This window comes from Hydra vulgaris, chromosome 13, assembly GCF_038396675.1.
Source record: "Hydra vulgaris chromosome 13, alternate assembly HydraT2T_AEP".
NCBI lineage: Eukaryota > Metazoa > Cnidaria > Hydrozoa > Anthoathecata > Hydridae > Hydra > Hydra vulgaris.
The window spans coordinates 8,280,001-8,293,818 of NC_088932.1; the positions used below are offsets into that span (position 1 = coordinate 8,280,001).

The 13,818-nt window shown below is 27.4% G+C and overlaps 1 protein-coding gene across 1 annotated transcript in view; it reads right to left on the bottom strand.

The window, feature by feature from the left end:
* LOC101237438 (uncharacterized) overlaps positions 1–13,600 on the bottom strand; it is a 26,837-nt gene extending 13,237 nt beyond the window's left edge. Inside the window, exons 1-2 of the mRNA XM_065815244.1 lie at positions 13,454–13,600; positions 10,199–10,235 (exon numbers count right to left, since the gene is read on the bottom strand). Of these exons, the coding sequence (XP_065671316.1) occupies positions 10,199–10,235; positions 13,454–13,468 (52 nt within the window). The 5' untranslated portion in view covers positions 13,469–13,600. The remainder of the gene's footprint in view (positions 1–10,198; positions 10,236–13,453) is intronic.
* Between the last annotated feature and the right edge of the window lie 218 nt (positions 13,601–13,818).

Below are 13,818 nucleotides of genomic sequence, written 5' to 3' on the forward strand. Positions count from 1 at the left end.
TTGTGTGTATGCTTGTCATACCAACTATTAAAGTGAAAAACACAAAATATCTAGTGAGCCTGAAAAATAAATAAATGTTGAGCATGAAAAATGGATAAAAGCTTGGTTTGGTTGTAAAAATTTGGTTGTTACCAAATTAAAATCTAAACTCTAATTTCATTGTATACTGTTATCTGTGAGTTACACTGGCCTCCAAATTTTGATACAGTTATAGTGCGTGGAGGAAAATGTTGACCAAAAAATGCTCCTTCTGTTTGGCTGAGAATACCTTTATCTCAGATTTTAACTGCTAATCCAACTGAAAGATTTTTAAGTAGCATTAAAAGTACATTAAAAGATGATGTAGATAAATTTCTTGAAAGGGATAAAGCTACTTTTTGTGACATTAAAAACAAGTTTATCAATAGCAGTGACCACCAATATCTTGAAAATGGACAATAAAAAAGAAGTAATTATGCAACATATTTCAGTTATGGGACCAAAAACAATTGGAGTTAAACTTTATACACCTGAAATAATTATATGCTCTTTTGTATATTTTTCAACATCATGGGCATTATATAATCGTTTAAGATATGATTATCAACTTCAGTCTATTTTAACAATCACTTGAATTATTTCAAAAATTTCTAACATTAATTAAAAAAAAAATTTATTTATTCAAATTTTAATTCTCTTCTGAATAAGCAGAAACTATGTATCATACTACATGATGAAAACTACATGTTAAAAATGTTTACTTTACCATGGTGGAACTATTTATCAGTAGATTGGAGGATAACCCAGTGGAATTGTCCAAAACATTGTTAGGGATTATGGCTATTTGTTTAAACGGGGGTCTAAAGATGTTAATTAAAATGATACCAATATCAAAATTCCAATCTGATTTTTTGTTTGAACAGATTAATTTAACCAATTAAATAACTGATTCAGTCGGTGCAAATGTAAAAGCTATTATATATGATTTATATATGGGAATTGTGTCAATCAGGCTTTTTTTAAATACACGCATTCATTCCGGGAAAACCATGAATAACAGTAGATGGAAAGTATTTACTTAATGATTTTGTACACCTGATAAAAAATATTTGTAATCTTTGGTTATCTGAAAAAACTCAGGAATTAATATTTGACGATAGCAAAGTAACCAGGATCGCAAAATGGACTCATTTAAAGCAGCTTTACAACACAGAATCCAGAAGCTTTATAAAGTTATCTGACCTGAATGAAACTTCTACTTCTCCTAAACCTGTTGAAAGACAGTGTCTAGACAGTTTTAAGAGTATTTTCTAAAAAAACTTACGCTGCTCTTTTGCAATATCCTGACATGATTCATAGTGATGTTAACGACACTGCTATATTTATCAATAAAGTTATTTTTTGGTGCAAAATTTTAAATGTCAAAACCATTGGTGCTGATATAAGGCATAATGATCTTTTGCAGACTGTTATCAATAATCCTGATGACAACTGTTTAAATTTAATACTACAATTTGGTGATATGGCACTTAAAATGACAGGTTCCAAAAAGGTAAATGTATTAAACAGCTTTCTAAAGATAATACAACTTGTATACATCAAACTTGTTATGAACTAGTAGATTTATGTAGATATTTACTTTACACTACGCAAAACTATGTACTTCTTGGTCAATTTACATCAGATTGCCTCGAAAAAGAAAATAATATACTTCATCAAGGTTTTGGTGGTACTTATTTTCTTAGTGTTCAACAAGTTATTGAGAAATTACATATCTGTAATTTTGAAATTAATTGTAGATATTGACAATTTTAATGTGAAGTCTGGTCATCAATGTGCATCATGCCAATACAAATTGTCTGAAGACTTCTGCGAAATTCTTGATAACTTGCAAGATCTGGAATCTTCTATTGCTGATGATGTCACTTATTCACATTGCTGGTCATGTTACTCGAAATGATAAAGAACAAACTGATTATGAACTTTTAGATCAAACAACATTCTATTATCAGAAACATGGTCAGTTTTCTATACTTTTGGATCCTTTTGGATTAAAAATTCCAACTGATAATTCATGTTAATGGACATTTTTTTGTTTTGTAATTTTTCAAATAATTAAAGATCATGTTTGCAGAAAATCTTTAAGTAGTGTTTTTATGATTATATCAGACTATTATTTATTGGATATGAAAGAACATCATTGTGTTAAATTGAACAGCATTTTTTTTAAAAATTTATGTACCATTGTCACTCTAAGATCTGGCAAAGAACCTCCACTAAAAGTATTAAAAATCTTTTAAAAGTCTACCTAATTGTCTACTATTTATAATATATATATATATATATATATATATATATATATATATATATATATATATATATATATATATATATATATATATATATATAATATATATATATATATATATATATATATATATATAGTATTTATATATATATATATATAGTATATTATTTTATAAAATATTTATAAAAGTTTCTTATTCGTAGTTTTTTCTTCAAATTTTGTTAACAATTTTAAACAAAATTTATCTAATATTCTTTGTTTGGTTTTATAACATTTTTACTCAATATAAAAAATATCAGTTTTGTATTTTAGATGCTAAAGTCAAAACTAAAGGTGATATTATATAATTATGTAAATGTGTGAAATTTTAAATTAGAAACAATTGTTTGTGGAACTTTAAAAGGATTCCAAACCTCTGAGACATGTTGTGTTCGTATTACAGAGAATGATAAAAAAAAAAAAAGTTTGGGCTAAACTTTTTTGAATAAAATAAAAGAATAAATAAATACCAAGAAAAACGGACTCTTTTTTTTAGTTAAAGCTTGCCCTCACTGTTTGATTGTAGGCCTAAAAGTCAGCGTAATATATGCCACAATCTACAGACTTAATAATTTATTCAAGCAAGTTTTATTCTATAGAGTACATGATGTCATTGATTTTTGTTTGTTTACATAAGTGGTGAATATTACACTAACTTTTAGGCCTACAATAAAACAGAGAAGACAAGGTAGGTTGATTTTAGCTTTTTTTTTGAATTTTAAGTTGCGTAATGTTGCAGTAACTGTGTCTAGTTTAGAAATGAGGTTTGCCAAATCTCAAGCACCCTGGTTTAAAAATGGCTTGCGGATTTACATTTCAAGTCTTAATTTCGGACTAGTTTTGTTAAATTGTTAATTTCAAATGTTAAAATATTTTATTTTAAGTCTAATAATCTCATTTTAAAATATCTGGTTTCGAATTTATAAAGTAACCAATAAACGATTTCTTAAAAAGCGCAACTGTTTTAAGAAGCCAATAAATTTTCACTAAATCGTTTACAAGCATTTAAATTTAAATTTTGCAAATCTTTTTTGTATTTAAAAATTCTTGTTTGTATTTAAAAGTATTGTATCTTGTTTGTATTTAAAAGTTGGTTTTAAAATTAAATATAAAGTATTTAAAAGTAAGTTCAAAATTGCAAATTAAAGAAATCTTTTAATATCAAAGGTAAATACTTATGATTATTATATTTAGAGTATGTTTTTACCTGTTTATATTAAATAGTTTTTGTTTTGCGACTTTTCCAAAGAACTAATGGATTTACTTAATTTAGTCATAGGAACTAATGGTTTTACTCAATTCCTAAATGAAAAAATGAGGGGGCTACGGGCCTCCAAATTTTTTCAAAAGGGTTTTATTTCTTTATTATTTAGCAAAACAGATTTTTAATAGTAAGTTTTGATATTTTAGGTTTTTTTGGTGCTTTCACCCCCACTAAAAAGTCATGCTGTTGCCCACGACTCTAAGTGGTATACATTAATAGAGTTTACATATATAGTTAGTCCACGAGAAATGCCAAAAGTAAAGGCTACAATTACACGGATGAAAAATAAAAAAAAATATTGTAGTGGCCCATGTGAATAATCATAACAGATCCAAGCACTTTTAGACAGGTTATTCAGTATTATTACTACCTTGTTCATATAAATCCAAAGGCAGATATCGTATTAGTGTCTCAGCAAATAAGCAATAACATAAAATCAATTTGGGCTACAGTAAACCCAAGTTTACCTCTTATAACGGACAAATCTATTAATAGGAAAGTTAAAGATTTTCTCCTACTTGTTAAGGATATTAATCGCAAGCATGGAAAAACAAGAGTTAAAAGAAATCTTGATGCAAACTTAGACAAACTTTTTGATATTTCTGCATGTTCCTGTTCATTAGATTTGTTTCCCTGTAGTGACAGAAAAGTTTCATGTAATAAAGAAAATTGCATAGAAGAACATATTGTATGCCTTTGCTCTCAAAGTAATAAAGTACCTTTTGAAGACAGAGCTTATCTTCGTGATCAGAGGAAAAAATTGGTCCAAAAGATGCATATCAACTTTCTTCCGTTGATAGATTTTCTGTCAAAAGGATTCAAAGACTTGATAAAGAACGAAAAAAAATATCTCATAAGCTAGTTGATGAAGATGAATCCCTCATACCACACATAAACTTAATTGAAGAAACAAGTGATTTAGCCATTATGGAGGTAAATATTTTATAAATACATGAAAAATTTGTAGTAGATGAAACAAAAAGTATTTTATTTTATTAACTTTTTTTAGGATGAAGGTGAATGGAAACCAATAAATAATCCTATTGGAAAATACAACTTGGTTAAACTTTCAAGATTTGCAATGGAACTAGTCAAAAACGAGTGTTCGTCAAACGTAGGTGCAGCCCTTGCAAATGCTTTGCTACATGGCAAAAATATCTCCTGAAAAATGATGTTGATATAAAAGATATTTTGGTTAATAAAATGGAAATTAGATAGGGCCAAGTCAAAAGTAAAAATCATTAGTGAAGATGTGGACTCTATTTTTTTTGTGGACAAAAAAAATAGTTAATTTGTCTTGGGTTTGATAGCGAGCTCGATCAGATAACTAAAACAAGTAAAGTAATAAACTCACCTCAAGGAGAAGTACTAAAGAAATACATTAAACCTGAACATCACCTCACATTTCCTTATGAAGATGGAGAATCGAGTGGAAATTATTTGACTCATAGGACGATTCCTGTCACTGGTGCTACAGGCTTAGTTCTTGCTACCAAAACGTTCAGTGTTTTACAAGAACATAACAGTTTGGAAAGTATACAAGCTGTTCTTCTTGATAATACTGCTACCAATACTGGATCAATAAGTGGCTTAGTGGTAAAACTAGAAGAGTTTTAAAAAAGAAAACTACATCTAATTGGATGCACCTTACATCAAAATGAACTTCCGTTACGCGCTCTTTTTGTGAAACTTGATGGTGACACAACCGGGCCAAGAAGCTTCAGTGGTCTACTTGGCAAAAGATGTGCTGAAAATATTCAGGATAGAAATCAAGTTTTGTTTAAATGCATTGAAAACCCAATTGTAGATAGATATATTCCAGAAGAAATATTAACAGACCTTAGTTGCAATCAAAGACTTTTATTTGAATATTGCAAAGGAATAGGTATTGGTAAAGTTTCTGATAAATGGACTGCCTATAAAATTTGACTGCTTAACCATGCAAGATGGTTAACACTAGCTATTCGCAAATTGAGCAAATCCAATATATGATTGACAATAACGATGAACCTGAAATTCCCGACTTTCCATCTCACTCCCAGAGTGTTAAGCGAGCGGTAAAACTTGTGTTGGAAGCATCCCAATATGTCTATGGATTTGAGAATCAACACAGCTGCATTTTAACTAAACTACTTAGCAGGAAGATGCATAAACCATATGTTTCGAAAGGGAATTATTCCCATTTTTATGATGATATTTTTTAGTTGAAAATGTTTTCCTAAATATATATAACCATGTTCAAAATGTTTTAAATTGTAAAAATAATGTTTATTTTGATATGCTTATGTAAATATAAAAATAAAAGTTTCACTATTTAAATCTTTAAATAGTTAATAAATTGTTATAAAATTAGCTTAATTGTTATAAATTATTATAAACTTAAATCATTCAGAAATGCAGTTTTAAAAAACAATTAAATATGAACATATTTAAAACGTCAATTTTTTGCATATAACGCCTTTTAAGGTGTTTTTTCGCATAATCCTACAAATCTTAGAATTTAAATCCGCAAGCAATTCTTTATCCAAAATCTCTCAAATTTTGAGAGTAATCATATTTTAACTGACTCCAGCTACTGCAATATTATGCAATATGCGGAATTAAAATCAACCTACCATAATGTTCAATTACGGCTCTGACTGCCAATATTATGTCGACTGCATATACCCTTTGTTCTGAGTTATCAAAACAGAAAAGTGCAACAAGTATATTCTCAGGATGAGCTCACCAGTAAAGCTGGTGAGCTCATCCTAAGAATATACTTGCTGAGCTCATCCTGAGAATATACTATCTAGCTCATCCTGAGAATTTACTAAATGCTGATCCATATTTACTGAGCTATATTTAAAGCCGTGATTCACTTTAATCTCAAAAAACATTGGAAGATAAACCAAATCACCCAAGTTGCAAAGAACTTTAAAATCTCTGCATTCTCAGGTTTAAGATCATGCTTGCTCATATATAGAAGCAAGCATCTCATGCCAAAAGTAAGTCATCAACTGTGAGACAATCTACCACATTTAAGAGCTCCTACTTCAGGATCAAGGTTTCCTTTTAATATTGCATTTAAATACTTCCATGCAACTAAACTGTCAGTACTCATTTGCTAAACAATATCTTAACATATATTAACTAAAGGCTCCAGAAGAAGAATTGGTATAAATTAATAGTAATTCCTTCAAGATTGTCAACTTTAGAAAACAGTTTACCAACTGCTCAACACCATCCTTAATCTGAAGAAGTTGGCTGTCCAAGTTTTTCCACACAAAAAAAGATGTAAAAAGTTTATAATGGAGAAGTTCCTCCACAAAATGAAGCATTCCTCCTTTCTATCCAGACATTTCATTTGTAGTATCATTACTAATTAGTTGGAGATTAAGATTACTTTCATCTTCAACAAGTTTCCTTGCAATATTGTCCAGAAGATTATTAATCATAGCAGCAATAGCAATCAATGATAAATCTGACATGAGGCAATGGCATTGTTAATATCAAAATAATATCGCTTAAGACAATTTTCTTGTTTTTATAAGGTTGAGTCTTCTTTACTGACTTTACTGCTATTACTGACCATATCAACATTGGAGTTATTATTCATTTTTGTTGTAACATATTTTTAGTGTCATATCTAATAGTAGATGAATAAAATGTTCTCTACAACTTGGTCTTCTCGTTGTCGATTGACATTTTCAATGTGCTTTTAGACTTTGTCTGAGAGTAAGAGGGTTGTTATTCATTAATATAGGAATACCAACATTATTGCAATATTATTTTGCAGTAAATAAATGAGTTTTCTTGTCTAACAAAAATTGTGGATTTAAATACATAAGCCACTGCAAGCCTAAGGCTGTTACAGAAGAGAGATCAGATTAAAAATTGGCTGCTTGTTCCAAGCAATCAAAAAATGAGGATTTTTTGTCAAGACAAGAGAATAAAGTTGAGTCGTCAGCAAAATAGAGCAACTTTAGATGTATGATTGTCAGGAAGTTTATTAATAAAGATGAAAAGCAATGATCAAAATAATTAATAAAGATGAAAAATAATGATCAAAAACAGGATTACAGATAGAACCTTGTAGTACCCAAGAAAATACTGCAAATAAAGAAGAGTGCTTGCCATCAAGGACAAATGTGATACAGCGCTTAGAAAAGAATGATTGTGTAAATTTTTAACATTGTCAGACATTGTTGAAAATTTAGATATGTAGTGTTTCACAGGAAGACATGTGACCGCACATAATTATATGACCATGCAAAAAATACTTTGTTTTGACGATTTAACCATGGCTTTTTACATGTTTTCAAAATTTAAAAAAGTGCTAAAAAAAATTTACTTTAAAAAAGAAAAAAAAACTTAACAAAAGAAAAAATAAAAAAAAAACCTAAGTAAAACAAAACTCAATAAACTAAAATGCTTAGTTAATTTAAATCATGTTTTAAATTATATTCAGAATAATTTTTTATCTTTATTAATGTTTATACAATATTATCGGAAACCCTTAAAATAATAAGAACAAATTACTTTTAATGATTGTTTAAAAAATACTCACACTTTATTTAAATTGTAGTGTTTTTTTCTTACTTTTAATTTTAAAATATCAGTTTCCATGTTAATGTTAACTTGTAAATAATTACGCATTAAAAAACCATTTTATTCTTTGTTTTAACATTTGTAATTTGTTTTTGTTTTAATTTGTTTCAAAATATTAACATTTATCATAAAAAATACAGTTGTACAAATAAAAAAATAAAAAAAACAGTTTATTAATACTTAATATAAATATTCACTAGAAGTGTTTTGTTATTTGATTAGCGTTTTAATAACATAAAAACATTAAAGATCAAACTTATTTAATTGTAACGGCTTTCAAAAACATTTGTCTTCTATTTTCTAAATTCTTTTTATCTTTTTAAATGTATTAACTTCAACGATTCTTATATTACAATTCGCTAAAGAGACTTTCGTTGTCTTAAAAAGTCATTGTTTATAAAAACAAAATAATTTTTTTTGTTAATAACGTTCATTATAAAAAATGAATACTTAAAAAATTTATATAATATACAAATAAAAAAAATTACTTACAACTGACAATGATACTTTAAAAAATGTCATTATCAGTAAATTCTTACTTTATTTCGTTTCGCTACTATAAAAAAGTTTGTTAAGAAGTATCGATGTAATTTATTTTATCTAAATTATAATTCAGAACATTTTTATTCAGCGCATTTTTTAAAATGTTTTTTGAAATAGCCGCGGTCAAATCATCAAATCAAAATGTGATTTGCCTGTTCAAATAATAATGTGCAATCGCACACCTTCTTGTGAAACACTGATATGTCAATGCTCTAGCCTCGCCGTCAATATCTAATGTACAATAGAACCTGCTAGTTAGCAAGTCAACTGTACACAAGAGTTTACGAAACTTTAGCAAATGGAAGTCAGAATGAGTTGGATATCTTACAACAAATTACCCTATTTCTCTGGAATGGCAGAAAGTGTGGCCATTCAATTTAAAATTTGAAAAGTTCTTTGCAAATAGTTTTAGTTTATCTTTTGGAGAGGTAATAAGATCAGACCATGTATGAAAGTTTAGACTAACCTTTGTTAATAACTGTTTAAGATTTTGCAAAAGTCTCTAAAACCTTACTTCTGAGGTAAAATAAAAGATTTAGTAAACTTGAAATATAGCAACTTAGCACTAGACAGCACTTATTTATATTGATTTTTTGCAATAATAAAAAGACATTTGTTCTTAAAATAGTTCTTAGAAAAGAAAAAAAAAGATTGGGATCAGAGATAGCAGCTGCACAAGAAGGTGAAAACTATGGGAAAAAAAGGCTTGACTTGAAATAACCTAGATGCAATGAAAGCTCTCACTTGTTTATTTTTTCTACTTTCGATGGATCCATATATCTCCTGGATCCATATGCTGGATCCAGGAGAATTATATGGGAAACCATACCAGAATGTAAACAAACTTATTTAAACCAATAGCTTTTAAATGAAAAAGTTTTTGATAGCTCTATAGCTTTTAAATGAGTAACTTGCTTGATATGCCAACTTAGGTTGAATAGATTGTTACTTAAAGAACTTTCATTGCAATATGCTATTTTCAAATTAACTTAAATAAGCAAAAATCTTAACAACTTATTTTAAAGTATATTATTTATTATTATACAAAGATTTTTATAATTTTCCTAACTTAATATAAATAATAAAAATGTAAATAAAGAGTTTTTGAATAATAAGAAAAAATAAAAACAATAATTCATTAAACTTATTGAAAAATTTAAACTAGAGAAAAACTTTATCAATTTATTTTTGAAAAAAAACATTGTCAATGTTAATAACAACACTTTTTTTCAAAAATAAATTGATAAACTTGATTCATTTCTTCATTGTGATTACTAACTACGTTTTCTACATGTCTAGTATGACTCCTTAAATCTGAGCTAATACAGGTATTTTTTTACTATGATCTTTTGAACCTTTGGAAATTTTAAAACAATTTGGAATATTCTGCTTTTTAAACGGCATCATCAAGCTGGCTAACACCCTGATATATATACTCACATACATATACATTATACATTATTTGAACAATATACCTTCACTGACTGGACAAGGAGTAAGAAATACACTATTCTAAATAAAAAAAAAGGTATTATATTTTTATCAAGTGTAGAATAACTCAAAAAAAGGACAGTTTTTCTATCTATTTCCCCAGATTTTTTTCAAATTTAAAGAAGTGGTACAATGAAACATGAAAAAATGCAAAACTTAACATCCAATACAAACAAAAGATAGTCAAACTCTATGAGCTTGACTATCTATTGCTCTTTATTTCTCCTTAATTGAAAAAAATCTTAAAATTTGATTTTACAAAAGCATTGAATTTTACAACTTAAATAATAAAAAATTTATTCATTGGGGAAAGGGGGATTGATTTTGTTATAAATAATGTCGACACACAGAGACAGGGGGGATGTTAACTGCAGACAGCTGCATACAAGAGAGGAGGAAGGGTCCTAAAACAGTGGTTTTACTGCGTATGTACTTTATGAATGCCCCTAATGTAATATTGATTTTTTTAGCTTGTGAAATTCAATGCATTTGTTAGTTGAATCCAAAATAAAGAAAATGTAACACAATTTTTAAATTTTGATAACCTTTCATTTTAAAACAGAAGGGTTGTACTTTCAATAACTTTTGAATCCATGTTTTGCCAAGCTAAGGAACTCAAAAACTTTTTTAAATGAAAAAGATGTTAGGCCATCATAATAAAAAATATAGTTTGGATTTTCGTAGCATGTTAAAAATATGCTAATGTAAAATTAAGAAAAAAGATCCTTTTTCTCACATTTTCCATTATAGATGTTTTTGTAATACTTTTCATAAATAATTAATGTTCTAACAGAAAAATATGGGAAAAAAATGGTACCTGGCTATTTTTGAGCAGAATCTAAAGATGCAGATAAAGTAACCCAATTAAAAACATTTTATAAATATTTTTTAATTTTAATATAGTCAAATAAACATGTTTTGGCTACAAAAAAAATCAGGTAACTCTAGGAATTAGTAAACACTTGATTCTGGTGTTGCCATATTTAAATAATCTGTGAAATAAAAGATGAACAAATTACAAAAGAGTTCATTTTTATCTGCTTCAGAGTGTACTTTATAAGTTTACTGCTGTTTATGTAATGTATATTTATTTAGTATATAATGTGTATGTCCCCCTTAATGTGAAATGTGATACAATCTTAATATAGACAATAGTTCAGGTCCTTTAAAGCATATAAAATATAACACTGTATAATTTTAAAAATTTATAATCAATAATTTTAAAAGTTGGAAATATAATTTCCAATACAACAAATTGGAAATATAATTTATTTTTTATAAAATAATCTACTCTGCATAACATAATTTGAAAAATATTATTTAAAAAATATAAATATTTTTATAAAATAATCTACTTTGCATAACATAATTTGAAAAATATTGTTTTAACAGTGCAAATTTTAGTTGCTGGTTGCATTTTGACAATGTAGAAAGTAAGTTGTCTCAAATAATGTTGTAAGAAATTTGAAATTGAAATGCAAAATTTTTTAAATACAAAATCAAAAGCAAAAAACAGCAACACAATATTGAAAAAATTGGAATAAGCAATTTATTGCTTATTCCAATTTTTTTATAATTATAAAACTTCAATAATTGAGTTATTACTCAATTATTGAAGTTAAAGTTTATGCCATTTTTAACAATGAATTTTCTATTATAATAAAAAAGAAATTTTAGAAAACATTTATTGACAACATATTCAATTACTCTACTACTCAATTATATTTTTATCTTTTTTGAGTACTGATGTTTAGATGATGTTGACAGTGTTTTTCCAAAAGATATGACATTCATTCTATGCCCAGCAAGTATTATCTCAATTTGGCCAGCAGAACAATTGCCTTTAATAATGTGCATGTATGGACTTTACCATAAAATAATCATTATTTTCATCAATTTCATAAACCATACCAGGCCAGTAAAGTTCATTGTATTTGCAAAATAGGTCTTGCAATACCATAACATAATCAACCCAAAACACTTTCATACTTTTGTTTATTGTGAAAGCCAAATGTTAGAGTAAAAGTATCATCGTTAGATTTTCATCGTTATGATTGAAGGAGATAAGAATTAATGAAAATATTTTGTTCGAGTGACAGTGGTTGTAAATCTATCAACAAGTTTGCATGTTGATAGATTTACAATAACATAATACCTCTATTTCATTATCAGTGATGTACAAAAACATGATCCCTTTGATTGACTTTTGACAATATTCAAACAACTTCAGCAGGCAAAAAAATTTAAAAATCTCCCTTTTTTTTCTTTTTTCCTGTTTGAGATCTATAAATTAAAACTATATTAAGTATTGATCTTCAAATAGATAATATTAATACCATCACTCTTATATTCATTTTTTTGCTACTAAAATAACAACAACTGACACACCTTTGCATATAACCCAGGAGAACTTGTACCAACAATCTTAATACTTTTACTTTTCTAGCGAAACTTATGCAGGCAACATTTATTTAGCTTTCTACTACTTGCTGTTTCATCAGTCTCTACTCCTTTCATGCAGAGAACCCATCATCAGTCTCCACTCCTTTCATGCAGAGAACCCATCATCATCAACATATCAACAGAGCCAACCTTCAATCTTTAGCCTTTCATCACACTGACCACTCAAGAGTTACATTATAGGGTGGTTGAATATTATTAGACACACCCCTTGTAAACCCACACAACATGCAATGGAGTATTAAAATTTTGAAGCTTGACATTATGATAAGGATTAAGTACTACTATTTGAGATTTGAAACTAAAAATAAAAAAATATTTCTGTATTTTTTTTCAAAAATTTATTTTTAGTGGTATTTTAATTCCATAAATCTGTTTTAAGTGGTAAGACTTTAGGAAGAAAAAAATAATCTTTAAACCTTGTGAGTGTAAAATATTAGATTAGAAACTTTAAGAAATTAAATATTGCCAGATATTACATTAGAAATTAAAGCTTGCACATAACACATCGACAAAAATCATTTTTGATAAACAAATCAGAATAAAAAATACGTTTTTTTTATGTTGATTTTTTAGTTTTTGAATTTATCTTAGTATCTCAGTTTTAGAAACTATCTTAATAACACGTAAATATCACATTTAAATTTTTTTTAAAAGGAGCAAGTAGCACGAACAATATGTTAAAGCGATTATGCTGAAAAAATTAATGAAATACTATTTCATTTTAGTAATCGTAATATATTATGTGATGCATTGTATCTTTTCATAAGTTAACTTACATCAGTATTATTCATTCTTCCTATAACAATTTTTAAGAAAAATGCAAGATGTTATTTCACCTGTTCTATTAACACTTTTAACAGTTAAATATTAAAACTGAAAAAATTTATAGTTCGAGCGGGAAAATATTTTTGCGTTAATAAATGATTACTACTAATGAGTATGAGTATTTCTAACTTAGTCATATAAAATAGATTCGTAATTCTTATCAGTAAGTTTGGAAGAACAAGACAGATTGGAAGAAGAAAATACTGAAGTCACCGATTCGGTTCTTTATTTACATGTGTTTGATAGACACAATGAAAAGTAGAAAATATTTTTTTCTAAATTTTTGTCGCTAGGTTGCGGTGTTTTTCCGAAAATT